This window comes from Hippichthys cyanospilos, chromosome 7 (genome assembly GCF_059441005.1).
Source record: "Hippichthys cyanospilos isolate Australia breed blue-spotted pipefish chromosome 7, RoL_Hcya_1.0, whole genome shotgun sequence".
In the NCBI taxonomy this organism is placed as follows: domain Eukaryota; kingdom Metazoa; phylum Chordata; class Actinopteri; order Syngnathiformes; family Syngnathidae; genus Hippichthys; species Hippichthys cyanospilos.
The window spans coordinates 12,063,299-12,088,350 of record NC_142375.1 but is presented as its reverse complement, the minus strand read 5'-3'; the positions used below and the strand labels follow the sequence as shown (position 1 = coordinate 12,088,350).

At 39.7% G+C, this 25,052-nt stretch overlaps 3 protein-coding genes across 9 annotated transcripts; 1 reads left to right on the top strand and 2 right to left on the bottom strand.

The window, feature by feature from the left end:
* On the bottom strand, positions 1-4,468 carry hpf1 (histone PARylation factor 1). The gene is made up of 8 exons (XM_088419747.1): positions 4,403-4,468; positions 3,048-3,228; positions 2,794-2,980; positions 2,448-2,546; positions 1,546-1,696; positions 1,206-1,293; positions 726-898; positions 1-286 (listed from the first exon to the last, which is right to left on the bottom strand). The coding sequence occupies exons 1-8, from the start codon at positions 4,439-4,441 to the stop codon at positions 152-154; spliced, it is 1,053 nt and encodes a 350-aa protein (XP_088275873.1). The 5' UTR covers positions 4,442-4,468; the 3' UTR covers positions 1-151.
* Positions 4,469-5,444: 976 nt separating this feature from the next.
* ppp2r2ca (protein phosphatase 2, regulatory subunit B, gamma a) lies at positions 5,445-14,828 on the top strand. Of its 5 annotated transcripts, none has more exons than XM_088418469.1 (10): positions 5,445-5,644; positions 6,273-6,451; positions 6,588-6,685; positions 6,805-6,988; positions 8,166-8,278; positions 8,367-8,544; positions 10,992-11,156; positions 11,278-11,447; positions 11,585-11,676; positions 12,207-14,828. In XM_088418469.1, the coding sequence occupies exons 2-10, from the start codon at positions 6,388-6,390 to the stop codon at positions 12,496-12,498; spliced, it is 1,356 nt and encodes a 451-aa protein (XP_088274595.1). In that variant the 5' UTR covers positions 5,445-5,644; positions 6,273-6,387; the 3' UTR covers positions 12,499-14,828. The 5 variants fall into 5 exon arrangements, with proteins under 5 accessions (XP_088274595.1, XP_088274592.1, XP_088274590.1 ...); XM_088418466.1 differs by having other exon boundaries at positions 6,258-6,451; XM_088418464.1 differs by having other exon boundaries at positions 6,189-6,451.
* A 321-nt stretch (positions 14,829-15,149) lies between these two features.
* On the bottom strand, positions 15,150-24,999 carry wfs1a (Wolfram syndrome 1a (wolframin)). 3 transcript variants are annotated; one of them, XM_088418460.1, is made up of 13 exons: positions 24,912-24,999; positions 23,693-24,133; positions 23,440-23,519; positions 22,285-22,429; positions 22,004-22,177; positions 20,626-20,703; positions 20,439-20,542; positions 20,237-20,359; positions 19,919-20,164; positions 19,217-19,495; positions 18,592-18,755; positions 16,046-17,117; positions 15,150-15,960 (listed from the first exon to the last, which is right to left on the bottom strand). In XM_088418460.1, the coding sequence occupies exons 2-13, from the start codon at positions 23,949-23,951 to the stop codon at positions 15,952-15,954; spliced, it is 2,733 nt and encodes a 910-aa protein (XP_088274586.1). In that variant the 5' UTR covers positions 23,952-24,133; positions 24,912-24,999; the 3' UTR covers positions 15,150-15,951. The 3 variants fall into 3 exon arrangements, with proteins under 3 accessions (XP_088274586.1, XP_088274585.1, XP_088274587.1); XM_088418459.1 differs by having other exon boundaries at positions 15,150-17,117; XM_088418461.1 differs by lacking the exon at positions 24,912-24,999 and adding an exon at positions 23,242-23,365 and having other exon boundaries at positions 15,150-17,117; positions 23,693-23,707.
* Between the last annotated feature and the right edge of the window lie 53 nt (positions 25,000-25,052).

Genomic DNA, 25,052 nt, shown 5'->3' with positions numbered 1-25,052 from the left:
TTAAAAATATAGAAAATACTTTATTTTACATTGACAAAACTGAACAAAAACTATTACAAACAGCAGCACCGATACAACGAGGGTTGACAAACATGAGATCACATAGAGGTGAAATGTTATTAACCAGAATTTTGATGCCTTCATGACATATTTAACAAGATGGGAGCTGGTTCAGGTTGTCATGGTTACGGCTGGCGAGGTGGGCCTCCAGAATCTCTCCAAACAAATTTCTTTTCAATAAATTGTAGGCCATGAGTAGAAGTTGCTTGACAACCTTGTGGAAGTACTAGTGGAGAAGAAGGAGGCAATTAATGACACAAATTTGACCAGAGTTTTTCATCGTAATTGCTCCCCCAAAAATTGAAAACCTAATTTGACTGAATGTAATTAGGCAGACTTTCGCAAGGAGATTTTATCTAGTTTAAAACTTTCAAAATTCTCTGAATGCCCCTCATCTGTATGCTACATTTCTGTAGCCTACCAAGAAATGAGCTTAATTATCTTTGTGATGTATCAAAAAGAAAAATGCAAATATCTGCTTTCACTTTGGAAAACAATGATCAGTAACTGCAATGTCAATTTGAAATGATGACCTGTTTCCAAACATTATTTTCATAATCGAATTCTTTTATTAAAACGACAAAAAAAATCCACATATTATCCATTCTTACAAAATCATTAGTTCCTGCCCTAATAGCATGCACGTTTTATTCAACATTACTTACATGGGATCCGAAACAGAAAAGGTCCACTCCCAGTTCATAGCCCATGCCGTAGTCACATTCATCATTGGCAAACTGAACAAATGTGATCATATCCTGGATGGGTTTAAAGGCTTTGACGCGCTCTTCATCATTGCTGGCTTCGGCAATGGCCTTGCAGATCTTTTTGAGAGCAGCTGGATGGAGAAGCAAGAAAAATGTCTCTGAAGCAGCAAACTGATCACTGATACATATAGAAACAAGGATTCTCTCTAATGTCACTTTCGGGAGGACCTGTTGATGTGCATATTCACTGGCTTAGTCACATTTACAAAAATGTTTTGTTTTTGTTTCTGGAAAATGCATATCACATTTTATCAGTATTATTTGGGAATAAAAGCTCCTTGATTTTACAGTATATAGAAGTTAAGTTATGCGGTTGATCAAAGAACAAACTGAACTCGTAAATTGAGGTGCCACTGTATACTGTACATATGGACTGACCATCAGTTTCTGGAAGTTCTCTGTATCCCACATCATTCTTGTCAACAGGTACAACAATTCCAGCACCGTGGAAGGTTCTGGTGACAACCTAGGGAAAATGTAGGACATCATTTCAACAACTCATCAAAGTGACAAAAAATGGTATTTAGAGCTTGATAGTCAGTGATGAGATGCACTTTGATTTGTTGTGATAACTACGTTCCCACTGCCCCCGTGGAAAAACATACACATAAATTCCTTATGCTATAAACATATAGTGCAGACATTGAAAATGAATTTGGAAAATCCTATAAGGAGCTCCAAGTAGGTTACAACTGGACTTAAACTTTGCTGGAGCTACCTTCTTGTCCCGCTGCTTCATTCCTTTGGTCTTCTGCTCTAGAGACAAGTTGAGAGTGTGTGCTCGCTCACTCAGCTTTGCCTCCAGGCTTTTAAAATCTTCCGTCGTTTTCTCCCTGCACGTCTCCTTCTTCTTCCTTAGCAGGAACAGGCTGTCAAGCAGTAAAACAAATATGTTCACTGAATGGTTTTACTTTCAGAAAGCAGATATGATTGCTGTTGGACTGCTTATTCATTTGGCAGAATGTTAAAGTGCAAGAAATACAACATTCCCCTGAGCAACTTTTAGTCTTAATGTTTGTCCATATATTCTTAGTAAAAATTGACCGGTATGGTATTTTTGGTGGCAAAATAAAACCAATTTGTTGTAATCAAGTAGGGTGATATTTGAAGCCAATATTAATTTTCAGAAAAAAAGAAAATATTGCCATCAAAATGGAAAAACAAAAAATACACAAGTTCTAACTTAACTTTGTTGAATCATCTTTAAGAGTGTTTCGTGAATGACTTTTCGGATTTGAATGTTTAATTTTTTTGGAGACATGTTAAATAGCATACATATTTGTTGTAAAAAAACAGAAATGCAATGATTTCACTTCTTTGTTTTGATTTCATACAAAAAAATAAGGTTGATCAAAATCTCTTAGAAAGTTACTTGAATATTCAAATAGTTCACTAAAGTTAAGGTTTAAAAGGAATATTTTGTCAGCCATCAGATTAAAAAAAAAACAAAAAAACAATGCCAATAATTTGTCAAACATCTTCCCTGGCAATAATCAATCATTTCCTAATTCTTAGTGTACTTGAACAGGTGACTTTTTTTTTTTATAGAATCACACAACTATATATCCCAACACATCCCAAGGAGTGTTGTTTGGTCTGCCTAATGCTGACAGTACTTACTAAACAGCAGCAAACACATTGTCTCCCATCTGTGTTATAGTGCAGCCTTTCTTGGCTTCATTCTCCCCAACAAAGGAGGGAAGGGAATCTGGAATATCTCTATTAAATGTTTGAGAAAGAAAAAACAAAAGAAACACACAGTTATTATGTGTTTTGAAATGATTACAGTTTTGTCTATTTCTCCTCTGCCAGAAAGCCTGTTTACTCGAGCTCTTTATTTTAACGACTAATTGACCAAGGTAAAAAAATCTCAGAGGTAAATAAAGCATTACAATAAATGCACAGCTTTTCTTCAAGATATACACTACATTGACATTAGAGTATGACAAGGTGTACATTTTGGTACCTGTAGTAGCCGATGTGATGCTGGCTTTCTTCACTGCCTTGTATAATAGTCTGGAACTCCGGTGGGTCGTAGAAGTACCTCCAATGAAGGTGGAAGTTAGGTGAAGCATTCTTACAGTTTTGGTGAGCTCCAGCCAGGACGTCAAAGGGACCAACCAACTGCAAACCGAGTGTGTCTTTCAGGGCACCTGGGAAAAACATAATTTAAGTTAGTCAGACCAGGTACATAAATAAAGCAAACAATGATCATCTTACCACAGGGGTTGTCTGGGCAAAGCTCTTTGCACAAGTCCCAGAAATGGTACAGGTCCTCGGGCATATGCAGTTTGTAGAGCTGTAGCATCTCATCCCGTTGCTGAGGAGACACGTTGGATGAGGGCGGGTCCTTGATATCAGGACACGATTTCTTCACCTGCCCATTGCCTTCTCCTGACTCCTGACAAACACAAAGTAAATGAGAAATCATAAAATAATGAACAGTGCTCTCCAGTTTCACCAGTCTTCTCCAGAGGTTGCTGGAAAGTCATACACCAGAGTTGCTCTCTTTCTAGTATTTAACAAACTATTTTTGTAGGCCTAAGTTTGTGTTTTACCCCTCAGTGAAATTTTGGCAAGTTAACGTGCCTTGCTCGCAATTTTGAACATGAAGTGACGCAATGATTGCAGGGTAACACCTGCTATTAAAAAGAAGGACTTATATCACGTCAGTTTCTTATTTTCTTGCCTCAAGGTTTTGTTTGTTGGTATTGGTAATAAAAAAAAAAATAAGACTGAGGCTGGTATCATTCTGATACTTGGCAGAAAATATCTAACATTGTGTTTTACATGTATTACTGTTTTTTAAAGTTTTTGAATGTCCTCAAATAACCTATTCCTCTTTTAAATAAATGTTTTCATGCATTGCCATAATCAAGGGAAGTTGTGGAAGCCGTGGTTTCTCAGCATCTAATTCGGAATACAATCTATACACTGGAACCCAACAATGTAACTGGCATTGCGTTGCTTACATAAAATAAAATGTAAGAAAAGGAAAAATACTTTTAGAAAGCGAATTCTGAGTTGTAGTGGGAGAGCCCGGAAGTGGCTAAACTGTATGACCCGCAACGGACATGACGTCATGTCGCCATTATTACAGCATAGGCTGTACACATCTGTTTTGACACGCAGAAAATCCTGTGCATAAGTGTTTAGACCCACAGAAAAAAGCTTTTAAGGGCCTTGTAGTTTTGTGCAAACTGCTTTTATCTACTTTAAATAACACCCTTGCGACGTGTATAGTGTTGTAACTCATGACTACTATGCATTCATGTTGATCCACTATCTAGTACACGAGGCAGATAAGTCAGAAACTGTTATATTTGGCAGACCTGGCGAATAAATGAGACCGAAATTTGTTTACTTTTCCCCAAGCGTCCATTCATTAACACGGCCAGTGTCCTTTGCTTTGCTGCTGCTGCCATGTTTGGTGCACCGCTGTTCAATACAGCATGGCAAACAGACCGAGCACGAAGCAATTCGATACTTATTCGAGAACCCGTGCCAAATAATTCCCCAACTGTTGCACCAGAGTGCGCGTGTAAAGGAGGCAGGTTAGTCAGGCGAAAATTTACCTGAATGGATTTGGGTTTTCTTTTTGCGCGCCCTGTCATTTTCTTCCCCCAGTCGCTCGCCCGTGTTCTTCTTCGACGGAATATAACGTGCAGCAACTGTGCGGTTGATAAATACTCTACTTCCATCTTGTGGACAACGTGAATAACTGAATACTGTACCTGTATATTCAAAGGCAACATCAATTTAATAATACTACCAACAATAAAAGTAATAATAATAATACTTTTAATCCACAAATAGGAGCTATCTGTAAAGTACACAACAAATGTTGAAATGTAACACAAATAAACACTTAAGTGCCATTATTGTACTTTTTTTTTGGGGGGGGGGCATTATAGTTATTCTCAAACAGGCGAATCTGAGATTGCCGAACACCGAGTAAGAGTCAGCAGTAGAGTCTGCATGTTTATTAGTTCCATTGAGTTTATAATTCATTACGTTCAATGACGTTGAGGAGCAAAATATTTTTTTAGGAATACAATCTGTACGCAAACTAGAACAAAAATGGTAGAGAAATGTATGTATTTTTTTTTTAAATGACATTAACGTGACAGTAACGTGACTCACAAAAACTTTTGATATTGCTGATTTTTTTCTATACGTGCACACATATTGCTTCGAAATCTACATATCGTTTAGCTCAATATAGGGTCTCTGCAAGTATAGCTGGAAGGACTGAAAACTGATCTGACTGCAGATGGATAGAAATTGCTTACTTGTCAATATATGAAGCTATATAGAACCTTCCAGATGAGAAACAAAAAATAAAAGACAGTGAGTCACTGCTTCAAAGAAGGCACGCTTTTTAAAATTAGGATATGGATATATAGTCAATTAATTATTTCAAGGCGTCGGGCAACCTTTGATTTCTAATTTCATATTCTCAAAAAAAAAAAAAAAACAGCCCTTTTACGCATCACTGAGGATTTTACTGCGCCCCCTGCTGGCCTCTTCCACCTCATCAGCTGCAGTGGGAGGGCCCTCCAAGGACATCGGCTCTGTGATTGGCTGTCTGAATAGGAGGCTGCCATGACACAGTAGATGCTGCACAGGATCAGTTTAGCAGCATCATTGCACAGTCCATCCCCATCCTCCTTATTATTCCCCCTCGTTCTCATTATTCTCCTTTTCCTCCCCTCTTCTCACCACCACCCTTTTCCCCCCCGTCATCCTCTCAGGCACACTGCGGAAGACCGTCACACAAAGTCAGGAATATAGCATCTACGGCAGCAGTCGATCTGGTAGGTGTGCTGAGGCCTGTCTACCTTCGTGCCTCCCGTCCTCCTGCAGCACAGGCAAGACATCACGTTCTCCTTTGCTCTCCATCAAGGACTATCTTATTTAACAGTGTGTGTGAGGTAGAGCATGGGCAGTGATCTGGAAAGTACGCAGAGAAGGCTACCACACCCCTGTATTTACCGGCAGAGCATCATTTGATGAATATAGTAAATAATAATATATTCTTGTTATAGTCTCAACTACTGTATATGTACAGGATTCATATTGCAGTTCTGGTGGAGCGTATTGACATTTTATCTCCATCACCTCAGGGTTTTGCTGCTACTCTACATTGTTCGACATTTTGCATATACACGTGTCACCAATGGGTGTGTAATACTAAAGGTCATAGCTTTGGCATGCTATGTCCATGTTTTTTCAATCTGACATGCTTATTCCATTATTATGTCCCCTCTTCTATCTTTACACTTCCCTATCTCAATCCTTCTCTATGCTTTTTTACACACTGCTTTCCCATTTCTACTACCCTAAACTTCTCCCCTCAAGCTCATTACCTATCTCCATCTGCTCGCTATCACCTCTTTCCCGTTTTTTCCTGGCCTGCTGGTTACCCAGGATGCATTGTTCCAGGCCCCTCCGCTAGGCCCTAGCAGTATGGGCGCAGCCTGGGCAGGAAGCGAGAGAACGGATCGGACCCTTCCCCTCAGGACGGGTACGCTGGCGGGTCACCCTTCTTCAGCTTCAGATGGGCGAAGACGCTGAGAGCCCCAAGATCAACCACACCTTCCTACGAGACTATGTCACTGAAGGTAAAACAGATGGTCTATTATTCGCCTCTGGTCTCCGTTTTGTATGGCCCAATAGGTGCAATACATTTTTGCGGGAATATGAAAAGTGCAGTCAATTTTATTCGGTTTTACCACTCTGATTTTATTCTGTTCCAAGCTGATGTCATCTCCACGGTGGAGTTCAACCAGACAGGGGACCTTCTGGCCACTGGGGATAAAGGAGGCCGAGTGGTCATCTTTCAGAGAGAAACAGAGGTCAGCAGAAAACAAAATTACTCATAAAATATGTTTGCATCGGATAACAGAATCCTGGTGAACACTCCCAAATCTCAGTGAAGTTAAATCAGGGTTCGATTTTTCCAAATGTTTGCCAGTCTAAAGGGGAGTCCGAGGAGGTGTTGGAGACTGGGGACTCAGGGGAGTACAATGTGTACAGCACCTTCCAGAGCCACGAGCCAGACTTTGACTACCTGAAGAGTCTGGAGATTGAAGAGAAAATCAACAAGATTAGATGGCTGCCGCAACAGAATGCTGCACATTTTCTCCTCTCCACTAATGGTGAGCATTCCAACTTTAACGACGACACAGATCATTCTTCATTTGTGACAAAACCTTGCAGTTGAATTTTAATGGTCTAAGCAGGAATGTCGAACAACACAATTCTTCTGATTGTTTTGCCTAGTCATTTCCTGTTGGGTCACTTGTTGATTGACAAACTTGATAAGGCTGGAGCGAAACAACCTGATCGTTCACCGATTTTCAAGTGAGAGTATGCTCTGAGGGTTCATGAAGGCATCAGGGGTTAACTGGGGTTCTGCAAGTACCAGCAAATATAATTTAATGCTTTTTAATGCGTTACAGGACGTTTTTCTTTTCAAGTTAAGAGCAAATGGTGCTATCATGACTCATTTTCAAAACAGTTTAAGCCATTATTTGTTTAAGTTTTACACGGACGCTCATTGTCTGTAGTGATGCAATTTTCTGGGACACAAACCATCAACAAAACGGATAATATTGCATGATCTATTTACTGAAGCTGCTGAATAAAATGTGGCGAAATGCCACTCCAAATGTAATGCAAAAGTTAATAAATGAGATACAAGAGATGGCAGAGATCCATAATTGTAAGCGTTATAATTCAATCAGAAATGTAAGAGGTATTACCACAGAACCATAATTGACCATAATTGTAAGTGTTATAAGTCAAAACAGTTTGATTCAGCATAAACTATATTTTCTAATTGAATCACTTGTATCAAATACAACAATAACACAAATTAATTTAAAGTCATGCTCATCGTATACATATCTTTTGAGCACACTCATGTCTGCTGTCCAGTGGTGAATGGTGACATTTTCAGTCCCCTTATGAGCACAACTGCATATGGTAATAGTGCTATGGTATTGTTTGAAAACACGTACTATGTATTCCATCCATTTGGGTGGAAATCATCCTTAAACAGCTGACTGCCTCCAGGAGGCATACCTGGTGTTTAGTGATCACTATGCTTTGCTGTGATGTGTCCTCTTATCTTTCTTTATCATTCAGTAAAAATAAGAGAACTGAAAAAAAAATTGTCATTACAAAATTGAAGTATTCAAGTCTTCACCCCGAATAATTTACAAGTTTCATCCCACCGACTGCTTCTCTATTTCACAAAATATGGTCATTATTTCTTTTTTTTTTGCCTTCACTTAATTCCGTGTTGTCAAATTGTGACTTTGCATGGCATAGACAAGACCATTAAACTGTGGAAGGTGAGTGAAAGAGACAAGAGACCAGAAGGCTATAACCTGAAAGATGAGGAGGGCCACCTCAAGGACATCTCCACCATCACCTCTCTGCAGGTGCACACACGCACACGCACGCACACCCACGCACACGCCGTGGCTCGGATGCATTTTACTGCAACTCATCATCATCACTGTCTTTAAGGTGCCAGTACTGAAACCCACGGATCTGATGGTCGAGGTTCGCCCCAGACGAGTGTTCGCCAATGGTCACACCTACCATGTCAACTCCATCTCAGTCAACAGTGATGGAGAGACGTACCTGTCAGCTGATGACCTCCGGATTAATATGTGGCATCTGGGCATCACTGACCGCAGCTTCAGTATCCTTCCTTCTCCTATTCCTATTATTTATTGATTAATTTATCTTTAGCCAACTCAAATTGACTTTTTTTTTTCATTATTATTAGAATGAAAAACATGCAATAGTACCTTTGTATATATTATTTTAACAGAAAAATATCCTACAGAGAACATTTAACAAAGAATCACATCATCATGCAGTATTTTTGCTGGAATGCATGCATGTGTCTACATGTCTTGATTTAACTAGCTTCTACAATGACACACCCACCAAAGTGTCTTCAAGTATCCCCTATCTAAATTTAACAGTTCTCGTCTGGGAGTACCCGCCTGAAATACGCGGCGGATGCAATACAAACACATTTATTGCAATACGAGTTAAGCATTTATGATTAAAATAACCGGCATGTTTTGATTAATACTGAGTACACATCCAGTACAGCTGCAATCTTTGATAGGCGGCTCTTGGTGATTTCCCGACAAAACACAAGCTGACCTAGAAAATCAGATTCTTCTCCTAGTGTGGAAGAAGGGTTTAAATAATTCACAGGGCAAGAACACGCTCTTCTGAACCACTCGGGGATGCCACAAATAGAACAGTGAGGGGAGCAGCGTGTGCATGCATGCTGGCGTTTGTTGAGATGGATATTTAGGTCCTGATTAATGGCCGAGGTGCGAGCTGGGCGATTAAAATGAGGTATGCGAGTGTTGGAAAAATATGCTGACCAGCATACAGTGATACTACCTACCAGCCACAACATCAGGTACACCTGCCCAAACTAAAGCGATAAAAATTAAATATCATACTTACAGTGTATTTACTTACAATCAGTGTTACCGCAGTAAGTTTTGCATTTTTTATATTAGGAAAGTCTCATTGATAGATAGAAACAGAGCTCAGTTAAAATTGTTATACCTGAATATTTTTTTGCACCAATTAATTAATGTGATAATCTCTCATGGCACAACAATTAATTATTGTTTTACACGGTATTGTCGTGAATCTTTCATGCATTTTAAAGAGGAAGTCAACCCCCAAGTTTTTGTTTTAAAATGGTCTATGCAATCTCACTAGTCTAAACACTGCATAGAAATTAACATCGCAATATCCACCCCTATTTATCATTGTGGGGGGCTGGGCGGGTTCATGTAGTATAAGTGCTCTAAATTTTTAAAAGCGCAAATAACAAGTGAAAAAAGCTGAAAAGTGCACGTTCGGTCATCAAATTGCGCCACTGTGTTGACTCTGCATCACCAAACAAGGTAGCATCGTTTGTCGTTTTGGCTGGTTAAAATACATCAGTCCGTTATCTTGACCGCTTATCTTCACAAGGGTTGCGGATATGCTGTAGCCAATCTCAGCTGTATTCGGGCATTAGTTGGGCAACATCCTGAACTGCTTGCTATCAAATCGCAGAACACGCAAAGATGAAAAAACATCCACATTCCACACAGTTAGGAAGCCGGGAGCAAACCTGTGACCCCTGAACTGTGAAGTGGACATGCTAACCAGTCTGCCACTCCGCTGCTTAAAATTGTAACGTAATTACAGTCAGGTAGAGGTAAAGTAAAAATTCAGGTTGCTAAGTAGGGTACCTACACTAGAGAAAATACATAGAATACTCTAAAAATCAGAAAACAGACAAAAAAAACTCATACATAATACGAATGAAATATGTAATTATTTGACACTTAAAGTTGAAAGAAAAAACTTTTTTGGCACAGGAATTTCACCAAATGTTGCTATTCTCCAGATGTATTGGTCAAATCCACAATGAATTGTGGGTAATATGCTTCCACACCTTGGCTGAGCATGCATCCATGAGTACTCAGCCAAAATGTGGAACAAGGATGCAAAAGGGATAGGGCGACAGAGCACACTCGCACCCTCGGGAACTATTAAGGGGCACAAGGAACCGTCTTGGGATTTGCTCTCAATCGACAGCAAGTGGTAACATAGGTGATTTTGGCTTCATTCATATTCCACTCAGACAATATTAGCCAGAGTAACATGCTAGCAGGGCTGCATAAATCATACTATTTTAAAAACCATTTATGGGTTGACTTCCTTTGGAAGATGCTAGTGAAAGAAGATATGATAGTGGGAAAACATTTATGATTTGAAACGTTTGCAAGTATGATTCACCAATGATCACATGTGATTCATGGTGCTACAGATGTATTATGGAGGTTTTGCCTTGGTGAATACCTGCAGAGTATTATACAGAGAGGTTTTTCCAACGTTTAGTCTCCTTCCTTAGTTTAGTAAGTTGTACAAAACATTTTAAACTACATTGAACATTTTCAGCTTTGTACAGTTCATGTTCAATTGGACTCACAGAACAAGAGTACAACAATGCAGTTGCCTTTGCAAGTTGTAGCATGAGCAAGTCAACCAGATTAACACTGTGCCAGGAGGAATGCTGTTCCATCAGTGGTGTATGACCCCTGAACTGCATTTTTCCAGACATTGTGGACATTAAACCAGCCAACATGGAGGATCTTACAGAGGTGATCACAGCAGCAGAATTTCACCCTCAGCACTGTCACCTCTTTGTGTACAGTAGCAGTAAGGGCACCCTGCGCCTCTGTGACATGAGATCCTCTGCGCTTTGCGACAAACACACAAAATGTAAGCCACTTGCATTACACCTTGAAAAACCGAATAATGTGTTTTGAACAATACAAAGCATGTATTGTGTGCGAGAAATATTGGTATTGTGCCTTCTCTAAATATGGTACTTTTTGACCAGTGTTTGAAGAGCCTGAGGATCCAGGGAGCCGCTCTTTCTTCTCCGAAATCATCTCCTCTGTGTCAGATGTCAAGTTCAGCCACAGTGGACGCTACCTGCTGACAAGAGACTACCTTACCGCCAAGGTGTGGGACTTGAACATGGACAAAGGCCCTGTGGAGACATATCAGGTAAGAATGTGTGCATTTTTGAGTCATAATAAAGTGGTTAAGCAAAGGTGGGCTCCAAGAGGAAACTGAGACTGAATTGTGATATGCAATTAATCCCACTTGAGAATTGCAAGCTTCTTGCTTTTCTCTCTATCCAGGTCCATGAATACCTAAGGAGTAAGCTGTGCTCACTCTATGAGAATGACTGCATATTTGACAAGTTTGAGTGTGTTTGGAACAGTTCAGACAGGTGAGTGTTGTCAAATGTGTTAAAAGTCATATGTGTAGTTATTTACAGATTTTAGTTCCGATGAAGTTTAAATGACTTAAGGTTCTAGATGACATTTATGAGAGGTGGAATTTTAACTTGGCAATTTGTTTAATTCCAATACAGAAGAATTTCTAACATTTTGCAATGATCCCCTCATTAACCAAAAGACCAATTTAAAAGAACTTGATTACATCCCCGTAGATACACGTAACCTGTTTAAAAGTTAACATTTTTTAACAAAACATTTGCCATCTTAATATTTTTGACAGTGAAGATAAATTATAATTGCAGTAATTTTGCGTGAAACACAGTCGAATCACACAATTTGCTTTTGCGAGCCATATAAAACGATATGATGGCCTCAATCTGGCCCCTGGGCCTCTAATTTGACACTTGTGCTCTAGCCGTTTACCGCAATTTCCAATAAATCTGTAAATCTGTCCATTCAAAGGACACATTCATGATTATTTTATATGACTGTGTCAAGTATATTTTCTTTCTATTGACAGTGTAATAATGACTGGAGCATATAATAGCTTCTTCCAAATGTTTGACCGGGAAACGGGACGGGGCGTGACTCTGGAGGCCTGGCGGGAGAGCAGCAAGCCACGAGCTGTGTTACGCACCCGCCGGGTCTACACCGGTGGAAAACGTCGGCGCGGAGACGTGGGCGTGGACAGCTTGGACTTCAGCAAGAAAATCCTGCACATGGCTTGGCATCCATCAGAAAATATCATTGCAATAGCAGCCACCAATAACCTGTACATTTTCCAAGACCGTGTCAACCCGGAGACACATTGACAGGCATGGGGCACAAAGCGAACAATGGACAAACATTTCAGTTTGCATCGTTTGTGACAAATGGAGTAACCAATGATAAATGACATTTCTTTGATCCCCCTCCCCATGAATTGTGTGTCTCTTACCCCATACACCTTTTGTAATTGAGGTGCAGGGACACCTCTCCATCTGCAATGATCAGGCAATGTTGCTCCTCACGGACGTGCTCTCAAAGCTCTTGACGAGACTGGGCTAAGAGGGTTTGGTAGCAACATTGCAAGATTGTTTGATACTCCAAAACGATGGCTTATTTGTGGTGTTCACCTGCCACAAGTATGATCTTGTATTGTACATCCTGACCACAATAACCTGAATTTATTCTTTTTTTTTCTCCCCTTTGATGACAGTTACAGCAGAATGTCTCTCCTTTTAGAGCAGCGCTCTTGGAGATTGCACGCAAAAAGTGACCCATTATCTTGTCCACTTTGCAATAATAGCAAATTAAAACAATGCGGCAGTTTTACTGCTTTAAAATCATGAGTTTTTCTGCAGGTAACAGGTAACATACACTTTTTTACTGTATGCTGTAAATAGTCAGTGTTATTTTTTATGCCACTACCACTTTGGTTTCTATAGTGCTAAACATACACAAATAGATTGTTAAATACACTGCAAGTGAACATGAACCTCATTTATTGAAGCAACTCACTAATCCAGAAGAAAAGTTGATGCAATAGCTTTGGTATGTGTAAAGTGTTGCTGGTTAAACAGAGAGAGGAGTTATGCACAAATCAACATTTAAACTTTATTGTACAGAATTGTTGTGTTGGGCTAATGTTGAGGTTTAGATTTTGGCTCTTCCAAAGATTTTTCTTTGAGGAGAAAAATGTTACACAAACACGTTGTATTTAAGATAAAATTTATATCTACATTGAGGCCGATCGAATGAAAAATGGACTAGAATTGTAATGAGAACAACTGTAAGTTTAAATGGGAACGCAAAGTGCACAATCAAAAATCTCAGCAGACAGTGAATAAATAAAGACCCTTAATTCAGCTGATTAACTCATTCAATCGCAAAGACATTTATATGTCTGCAGATGTTCAGTTGCAGGTATTCATTTATTTGAGTCAACTCATTCACTGCCAGCCCAGTTAAAATGGATCTTTGGCTTCCATAGCAGTAACAATGCATCTTAGACATTTACAGTCATCAGTGACACTGAATGAGTTGAAATAATAGTTAGTTGCAGCCTTCGTGACAAGTTTCTGATGACTCCCACTTAACATGAGTTTGAATGTGATCGATTCATTCCGAACACAGCCACATTCCAGTTTTCAAAGGGTCCGCAGACTTACAACCTCATACATTTAGTTCTTTTTTCTGTCCTTGAATTGAATTGTACAAGTTTTAGGCTACATTAGCTGGCAGCCCAATTGAAGTGGATTTTTGACATCTTCAGCCGTCATGCGCAGTGAATGAGATAACGTCACGAGGACGGAGGTTTCATGTGCATGAAAGTCAGAGGTCATTATGAATGCTATAGCTTAAAGATAAAACTCAGTGTTTATATACTGTACCTTGCTGAATGGTCTTTGACGATAAAAGAGCAATGTCATGTAGATGTATCTTTGAAATGAAGGTTGTTTTTCTCATTACACGGTTTACCTCACAGTGCCACACACTTCGCTGGGGTGCACCACTGAAAGCCACAATGTACAGTAAGACGTTGTCGTAGGGTGACATGTGTTGAAGTGAACAGTGTGACCTGGTCACACGTTGATTGTTTACAGTGAAGTGCTTTGTTTTTAAGTGACCTTGGTCCCAATGCGACTATTGTGCGTGGTTTTCGAAGTGGGGCAGTGTCAATTTCCGGGTTGGAAATGGGTCGTGTTTAATAGTTGCTGCAAAAAGACGTGTGTTGTGTGAAACCATCCAAAAAAGAAACAGGTTGAACGTGATTACATTTTTCTCACCCCTCACACAACAGTACACACACATTTAAACTACAGAACGCTTATCGGTGTCTGCTAGGTATTTTGGATGTAAAGCTTTGAACTGATTTGTTTAGCAAAATATAATCCATTACCCACAAGAAAATGGTTTATATAATAGGAAACATTATATAAGTTGCAAGACTTAGCACTCCACTGGTGAGTTGCAGCCAGTCAGTTGGGTTTACATCGTCACATACAACCTAAGCGAGGGTTTTTGTTCAGGAGGGTGCAGCAGCAACAGCATGTTGCCACTACTCAATGCTACTCAAATGTATATCTATAATACTTACAAATGTTTAACAATTAAAAAATGTGAATGATAGAATGTGCATTAATAAAATGATTGAATCTGACTCCACTGTATTCTTTCTATGCTTGCTACATTGATTCTAGCTGCAGACTTGCTAAGACATATGTTGAGCTGGGAGTGAAAAAAATAACAGCGTTATAAGGGCAAATCGGGTTTTGAATAGCGATGACAATTTTGATTTCACGGACTTCAGTGTTGGTATTTAACGGGGGAACATGTGGTGTGTGACACACGGATGTAAAACTCCTCTCGACCTTCTTGGCGAGTAAGTGAAATGGTAGTGTGGGCTTTCTAATTCAAAGTGTATGAGCACAAGCAGCAGTAAAAATAGCTTGTCAAAACAATACCAAAGATACAAATATAGTTTCCTTTGACAGTCAATCCTTTTTATATTCATCGTATCTGTCCAAAGAGTCTATTGCTTAGCTAAAGAAGCCACTTATTTTCACAGTGTACAGGTGAAGTACCAATGGTTACATCTCAAAGATGCACCCACGTTATACTGTATATCTTACAATATATTACTATACATTATGAGATATACAGTACGAGACCAAAAAGGGATACTGAATTAGCTCATATGGAATCAATACCATTATATCATATTGATGGTATGCTTACTCTAAAATGTAGTTTTAGTGTGATCATATTTGTTTATAATACATATTCTTACCTGTGAGTTACTGTGCATCTATGCCAATAAATTCAGTTAACTTTCTGATAAAATGATGTGCAGTACATACAGAAGTAAGATACATTCTCAAATAAGACATGTTGTATGTGTATTGTAAACAGCAAACTAGTGATAAGCAATTTTTAATGTGCCACAGTAATTTAGACATTCATGTGACAGAAGATGAAAATAAATTCTTTAACTTTTTACACGGCTGTCATTTTTCATAAGACAGACAGCATTGTGATCATTTGAAGCAGCCTTACTCCTCACGCAAAGGACATGTTGAGTTCTCTGGCCAAAATTTGGCACTATCAAAAAAGGAAGTAAAAAAAAAAACTATTTGTGGTATAAACTCATGCCTAATCAAAAGTCAACATTACTTTTAGCACATTCATGTTTGTGGTTTGACATCAGTGAGCCTCATCATTTCATGGTGGCTCTCTAGGCAACGATTCAGCTGGGCAGTTTTGGCTTTTCTGTTCTCACCCCGTTATCTTTGCTGACAGGAAGGGAGAAAAGAAGAAATCAAAAGCAAAATTCAGGGCTCGCATTGTTGTGCGTCTCCAGTCTCGCTCTATTTTTACCTGCCTGCCTCCAGGCAACAGTGGGGAAACACAGTCCAGGCAGTTGATAGCCTTCAACTCCAAGGCCGGAGCCTTTGCTCCGAGACGGCCCTCTAGCTTGGTGCAGAACTCCACCATATTGCCAGGTTCGAGGTTGAGCAAGACCTGTCGAAACTCATGGCTGGCCATGAGCACGATATCCCTGCTTTCGTCGTCCGCCTCTGCGCTATCGTTCCTGATCATCCCCACAGTCACTTTGAACCGGTAGCTGTCGAAGCGCTTGACATGGCAGGTGTGTTTGGCCAGAGCCTTGATCTGACACATCTCCTCCTCTTCTTGCATTCGTAGCAGCACGGGCAACGAGACCTGAACTGGCGCCGAGCTGGAGACTGTATGGTGCGTGACATTTTTGGTTTCACATTTCGGGTACGTCTCACCATAAAGGCATCGCAACCAGTCCCCGAGGAACACTGGCAACATGTTGATAACGGACTGCGCTCCATTCTCTGTCTCAGCGACAGTGACATGCCGAAAGCGGCCTGTCCAGGTCACCCTGTGTCCCTGCAGGTGGCTACAGAAGATCTGCGTCTTGGCCATACCTTTGGATTGCCAGGCAGGAGGTCCGCACACCTGAGTGTACTGGTCCCAAGTCAGGGTGGAGTTGTAGACCTTCTGTCCTTCCGCATGATACACATAGATTGAGAAGAAAAGGATCACCATGGAGATACAAAGTAAGATGAGCTTAACGGGGCCACGGTGCGTCACTGAGCGGAAAACTCCCAGAATAGACGTGCTGAACCGGGTCCAGAGCCGGAGGATGACAGGTATGGCGCAAACGACTAAAGTAACGATCATCTTGGTGAGCTCCAGCTCCAGGAACCACTTGAAGAGCTGGATTAAGAGCATGATGGCAAGGCCCACTGCCAGAACAGGCAGAGCAAACAGGAAGAGGAAATAGGCCACACAGGTGCGGATTATGCCCACAGCCGTGGAATTCTGGAGGAGCACCACTGAGAATTCACACCACATGAAACACACGAGGTAGGGTACCAGGATGCAGTAAGTTCCTCGAAAGCCACGCTTCCTGGCCATGCTAATCAAAGAGAGAAAGGAGAAAATAAATTCATAAACAGCAAAAATATAATCTTACACAGAACATTCTTCAGAACATGTATTCGCAACTGGAGGTATCAGATAAACAGAGCAACATTCATTGTGATCAATCAACTACAGTCATAGTTTACGCGCTGTTTTTTTAATCGCAATAATATAAATTTTAGCGTCTGTCTTTTTGCATTTAGTATGGTGGTTGGATCCATTCTCATGCATTGGGCTTTTTGCTTTTGGGGTTTGGAAAACAAAAGTCAATCATTACCCGGAGTGGACAATGTCGGCTATCTTTGTGTTTGGCTTAACCTAATAGGCTTCTGGTATGGAAGGCGAGTTGAGGAGCAAAAAGGTGTGAAAGAGCACATAAAAGTTAGCAGTCTGCAGCGCCTTTGTTAAAGGCAGCGTAATATGCATTCTTTGTAAGAATGAGATTGCTTACCACCAAGGCGATTCAAGTTTAGCTTTCCACATAAATGCAAAGCACTCAACCGTGACTGCAGCAAATGCTAACAATAGCCACAAAAGTCGCCATGTAGCGAGTCATAGCAAAGCTCTTGGTCAAACTACACTTGAGAAAAGCCTCCTTTTGTGCATGTCTGAGATGGGCAGTATGGACGATGTTTTATTTTAATGTTATTCTCTAATTATTTGGCAACTAACAAGAGAAAACGTACCATTCCTCTTGATGGTCGAGACTCGATACTAACCACACTTGGGACTAGTTTCAAAACAGCAGATGATAACTAGTTACAAGTGCCTCTGTTAAAATAAGTGACTGAAGCCACTCTTTTGCTGTTGGTGTACGTTAATGTTTTGATCTGTAACAATAACACAGTATATCTTAACAAAAAACACTGGGTGAGTGTTTTTCTAAGATGTTTTAGGTGAGATTGAAAAGAGATTGATTAGATCAAATAATTTCAAATTCAAATGAATTAATTTGTAATCTCTTTACAGCACTAATCTCGCCTGTTAGTCTTCTAGAAGGATATAACAACTAGCGAAAGCATTTTTCTTGAAAATTACATGTGAAGGCTGAAGGGCTGAATGAAAAAAAAGAATGAGGAATAATGAGGGGTTATTTGGGATGATTTTAACTATATAAAATGCTATTGAATGACATGAAATAAACTTGAAAGAAACTGAAAATGATGAAGTTGAAATGGTTTGGATCAATCAATATACGTGGAAAATGAAGGTAGATATGTACATATTTTTTCAATTTGAATTTGTAAAAACATTTCTTTAATTTTGGGAATGTGAATAATAAACGAAATAGCTTGAATGATCTGCGCATTGCAAAAATGGAATATGTCAAATTGCTCAAGTAGTGATGGTGGAGGAGTGTATAATTTGGACTGAAGTTGGCATGGTGAAAATGCACCGAAAAATGCATCTCCATCCTTCATACGATTATTTTGAGTTAGAGATGTCAAATGGGTTTCATTATTACTCACCTGAAGAATAGGTAAAAAAGGTAAACATACAGCAAGCAGGGGATACTAAGCTGCAGTACCACTGACTCCCCTAGAGGCAGAGTTGCAAAGGTGCGTCCCAAGGTGCCAAGCATTGTCATGTTTTCTGGCAGGAGCTGAGTCAGCCCGCAAAGAGATGAAGCAACCTGAAATAATACACAATGGTTTTTTTTTGGTTTAAGTGAACATTACCAAAGTTAAAAACAAACAAAAACAGCGTTCAGTAGCTGATGTGTCAAACACGTTATTCCAACTGGGTCACAGGGACCGGATAAAAAAGTATGGCTCATGGGCCGATCAGAGATTAAGATTTAAATAAAAAATGTAAATGTTTTGAAATGAAATTTGACTATTCATGTACTCTAATCATCTATTGTAATAATAAATTAAATAAAAAATAATAATGTCATGTCTTGATCTCTTCTCAATGTTGCCAATGTTCTCATGACACCACCCGTGTCCCTTTTACTTTTGTTAACCAGTTTGTCACCTCACCCAGTTAAATCTTCCAAATTTCAGAGAAATGTTTAAACTGCCATATTCTGGCATATGAATAAAATTAAGAACCAAAGAAGAAATGAATCAGTGGTTTTGTAACCCCTCTCACCTCTATAACCATTGCTCGACGTGCATATGTCGCAGCCATGGGACTGAGACTCTGGTAGCTCACAGCCGTGAAAAAGATGGCCACGGTAGAAAGCTCTGAACAGGGTATCCAGCCCTTGTCCGCCACCGGGAACGAGAATATCACGAAGAAGACAGAGAATATAAAGTAGATGTACGGCTCGAGGTTATTCCAGCCAAAGTCGGTCTCTGCCTGCTCAACATCCAGGCCAGGTTCAAAGCGGGTCAGGAGAGATGTCAGAGCTCGAAAGTTCTCCCAGGTCTGTAAAAGCAAGAGAAATCGAGAAGAAAATGAAATTCAACTTTCCCAGAGAAGATTAAAAACAATATTTATAAAGAGCGGGCATTCTTACAATAATTTGCTTTTCTTTGTTTATTATCATAGATCGGTAAGAACATTAAATTTAGGAAATAGCAAAAACAATGTGTCCAATTTAGAACAGTAATTACTGTGTATGTAGGATTAGTAGGTGTCAACAAAGGTTCTATGTTATGCAGCATTTTAAATTTAGCCTTCAGACATCATCCTAATGAGATATGATTCATTTTTTTATACAGTAAGTCACATCTTACTATATTTGGTTCCACTGGATGCTGCATTATTCTAACTGTGAATCAAGCATGATTAGCCAATGACAAATGATATTCCTTTTTAAAATTAGTCTGCTAAAGGAAAAGAACTCACCTTACTACTCTGAAAAACACGCAGTGTGCAAATAATCATGGAGATGAAGGAGAGATAGAAGACCAATAGCGGGATGACAAAGGAAAACAAGTCTATGGTGAGGTTACTAATGATAAAGAAGAAGATAAGCGTGTTGACGTGTTGCGTAGGGATGATGGTGCTCAGCCACTGGACGCCGGCCCGCGATGCCCAGTCCACCAGGTGCTCCTTGACCTCCATCACAGCATCAACTGGATAGTGCAACATCTGTTGGCACCGCAGGCACCATTCAAAAAGGAATCCCAACATCAACCTTCTTGATCATTGCAAAGATGTTACCATTAAGCGGGATTTCATAGCCATAGCTTTTTTAAGGGCGCCAGTCTGCTTTGTGTCCAGTATCAATCCTCTTCCGCCAAAACTCCAAGATCCTCTTTGGGGCTTCTTATCTTTTGAGGAGGCCTTGTGCGGCAGAACAGAGATACAACACTTTTCACACAGCACTGATTTTTCCTTCCTCCTTTTTTTTTTTTTTTTTTACCTCCATGTCATCAGGATTTTCTGCCTCGGACGATGAGGGAACGATACCTTCAGCGTAATTTTTAGTCATCTCAACAAAATCGTCCAAGCCCACCATCTGATTGGCTGAAGAGACAAAACATACTGTAATCTATCAAGTAGAGAAACCTACCTGAACCATTTCTCTCAAAAGCTCTAAGAATACTCACTCTCACTGCTGACCATGTTTTCCAGAATTTTCTGAGTCTCGTCCAAGGTGGGGCCAGTTTTGCTTTTTGCAGTGTCTCCTAATGTTTGGTGTTATATAAAAAGTGATTTGCAAGCATGACCCCACTCGATCCTACATCCGTTCAAATCAACCCAAATATGGAACTAATACTGTCAGACATTGTTTACTTTGTGCTACAACCTATATTCATCTGGCTTTGATGAATAAACCTTCCTGCCACTTTCATATTGTGTCAATTATTAAGGATGCATCAAACTACGGGACGGATACAGAGTGAGCTGGGCAATTTGGGCCAAAATGAAATCACGATTTTTCTATCATTCTGGCTGATTACAAATTTAATCGATTATATCCAAGTAGTAAACCCAACAAACACTTATTCAAAGGTTTGATTTATTAAAAGAAAATGAATTGCGCAAAAATTGTTCAGGAAACAATAACAAAAATGTGTATCAATTTTGAAGCAGTTTTCCTAGCTTGTGCAAAACAAAACAAAACCAAAAAAAAAAAACAGCAAGCATAAGTGAAAATATGAAACAACTGGTGAAAAACTATTGTGAAACATCCTGTGTTTTGTATTAAATTGTGCAGCGTGTATAACAGTGAAATTTTAATCGTAATATAGTGTCTCAACCCCATTGAGAAAGCACAAATGAGTCCTCATGAGGCACACCGGTGAAGTGAAAAACATTTGGGGTGAAGCTTGAGAAGCTCAACGAGAGAATACCAAGAGTGTGCAAAGAAGTAATCGGAGAAAAGGGTGGCAATTTGAAGAACTGTTTTCAGTCATTTCACCTTTTTTTTGTTCGGTACATACCTCCACATGTTCATTCATATTTTGATGCCTTCAGTGAGAATCTACAATGTAAATAGTCATGAAATAAAGAAAAGCCATTGAACGAGAAGGTGTGTCCAAACTTTTGGCATGTACTGTTTGCTTTTATTGTCTACCCATTTGGTCTTATAAATAATGCTGTTGTCCAGTTCAGTGCAGGTGCCATTTATGTTTATAATAGCAATCACTTTCAGGGACATCTTGTAGAAAAAAAAAAAAAAAAGGGAATGTGTTCTTTGTCTCTCTGTACAAATTTATAACATTTTAACTGCGCCGATTTGATCAACTTGATTGTGATCGGGCGATATTTGCCATATTATGCAAGATCGGTAACAGGCGTACAATGATGTCATTGATCGGTTCCGCAAATTAGAAATTGTTTCCATGTTATGCGGTGCAACATTACGCCTATTATTTACACAAGTGTGACTGGCAAATACTCAAAAGTACATAAGTACTAGTACTCTGTTTCATTGAACATACGGTATTTGTACTGTACTGTAGGTGTGTAGGCGGTTCCTACCCAGTTCTTTGTTGACCTGGCTGACATTTTCCAGCATCTCAGCCATGGCCACTTTCGACTTCTTCTCTGGATTAAGCTTCCAGTACATCATCATGGCTGCTTTGCGCACCGCCCTCTCAAACTTACTCTCTGCTGACAATTTTCGTACATCTTCCTCATTCTCTGCGGTGATTCCTGGGTGAGGATGCCAGAGATAAAAAAAAATCAGCAATGCAAATCCTCCCCTCCCCCACCCACACACACACTCTCTCACACACACACATATGTAATGGCACAATAACCTAGTTTACGTATCCAGCAGCGTTGCAAGGCTCTTGCCGCACTCTTTCTTCCCTGTTTTGCAGCTTTTATCAACCAATTAACAGCCAGACGATTGTTTAGATCACTGTCCTCCTCTTCGGCAAGAATCAAGTAGTGCTGGCCCAGCTGATGGAAAGAAAGGACATAAAGAAGATTAATTCACTGTTGGTACTGTGGGCTAACCTAAATACAAAGAACAATAAGTATATCATGATGTTTAGACCATTGCAAGAACACTATCTCAGCTTTATGCAAAAAATAAACAAAATTACAGCTCATTCTAATTTTACTAGAGATCAGATGGTGACAATGTGGCGTACGGAACTTTATTAGCTTGTGTACACAAGGTTAAGCTAATGTGTTTCCTCCCCTCCAGTGACAAAAAGTTTTCCTTTAATCAAAAATGCTTAGAAATGGAAACTTGTAAAATAATCAAAAAACCCTCCATTGAGGTGTATGAATCCCATGGATTAATTTAAAAGCCATCATTTCTTTACAACTGAGTCACAGGCATTTCTGTCAGGAGGGGTGGGGGAGGCCGTAGAAGGGTTTCAGGTGACTATTTGCTAATATTAACTGACATTTTATAACGATCCTTTCAAACTATTATATATGAAATGGGACATAAACATTCACTTATTTTAAATCATTGAAATTTGTTCCATCAATCAAATATGTGTGAATTATAAAGACGTTTTTCAATTATTTTTCATATGCACATGCCCTCTCCAGTTATTTTAAGTGCTTGGTATGTTCAAATACATGATACACTCCTTTGCGTAAGTACCATACAAGCGGGACCGAAGCCTGGTGACTCTTATGAAGTCTTGAGCCATATTAATTTCTCCATGAATCCCCACAGATTTACATCCATTAACTGTACTACTTTTAGTTTAAGTACACATATTGGATATTGTTGATTTACAACAAATACTCACAAATAGCACATAATTTGTGGGTGATCAAACTCGGTGAAACCACATTTGAAGGCAAAGCGACATATTATGTCTCCTGCTGGGTGCATGGCGTCATGTTGCAAGTGGATAAAAATAGACACTTGCTCTGAAGCAGACAGCATGAACCAGCACATGAAAACAATGCCAAGAGACGATCTGGAAGCATGTGCCTCCACTCACTCGAGTCTGAGCTCTGGCATCACCCGCTTTGGCTTTCTCTTCCATCTGGTCCTTGGATAGGTCTTCCTCTGGTTCCTCATCTGAACGTGAAGGCATTTGATCTTGGTTATTATTTATCAGTAATGCTACCATATATTAAAACATATCAATATCAGTGCTGGTCCAGGTTTTTGCTCAAAAGCAGGGTGAGAGTGAAAAGATGAAGATATTTGTTCTTTAAACTGATAATATATCTTTTCAACCTCTGTCTTACCTTCTTCTTCATCAGTGTCACCTTCCTCTTCTGCTTTTCTAAGTCTTTCTTGTATGATCACTCGCTGGGCTATAGAGGCAAACGTCCTTTTCCTTGGGCTGGTAGATTGGGTAGAATCAGCGCAGGGAGTGGGGTCAGCAGGAGCAGGTTTGGGAAGTGATGACGATTCAAACGAAGGCTCAGAAGAAACCTTTATGGTTTTGTTTACTGGGACCATGTCAGGAGAGATGAGCCCATCTGAAGAGATCGTGGACTCCATCGGGATAGATGTGAGTGTCAAGTGAGGGTGAGACTTGAATGGCCAAGGGGGAGTGGCAGAGAGTTTATTGGTGAGAAGAGAGAAAACTCTGAGGTGAGTGGGGATCGGGCGTCCATTCAGTTGGAGGCATAGCTTTTGGCAGTTGAAGGTGGCAAAGATACAAAGTCCTCCTTTTGTTTGTCCTAAAATGAGAAATGTAGAAAGAGTTCATAATGGGACGGTTGTATCTAAAATCCAAAAGAACAAACAGGCATATCACCTGGCTGACAAATTACATGATCCATTAATTTAAGGTGAAACGATAGCTGTATAGTGGTCAAACCTCATTTTACCACTGTACAGCTACAGGCAATAATCATGAGGGAAAATGTAAAGGTGCATGAACATAATATGAAACAGTGTGATAGTTATAACAACCAATTTCCCTTTGTATAAAAGAATTAGGAAATTAGCTGACACGTTTCTCTCATGTGGCAAAATTAGTTAACTAAATATTCATGATGCAAAGCAGTTCTAGAACATTTCTTACTTTATGCTTAAACACGTTTTACACTGTAGGATCAAATGAACCTCAAAGCAAAAATAGAAGAGCGCCAATGTCTTTGTAAAGGCAAAATTTGATAGAGGAAGAAATGACTTCTCATCAAATATGTAGGTGTACCTAATATAGTGGCCGTTGGGTATACTTTGCCACAACAAGCCCCTGAAATAAGAGTCCCCTAAATATCGTACCAGCTGTTAACTCGAAGATAGAACGCATGTAGTGGGAACATACACTGCACTTGCATGCAAAAAAAAAGGAAAATCTACGACCATTCTTGTGTATAAACTAGAGATTTACAACTCAAAATAACTCGACCCAAATAATACATGCCAAGTTGCCAACTGTTTGAAATGAAACGAAACCTCAAGACAGCACAAGCTCGAGCAAATGTAAACATTACACGGATACAGAATCACCTGATATCTTCAAAATTTAGAAGTTAAGTGTTTCTTCAGGACCAAAGCAGAATTGACAGCCGTTAAACTTTCACGTGTCTCGGTCAAATGCTCCAGAACACAACACTAACTTTACGACCCGCCCTCTTAAAATAGTCTCTT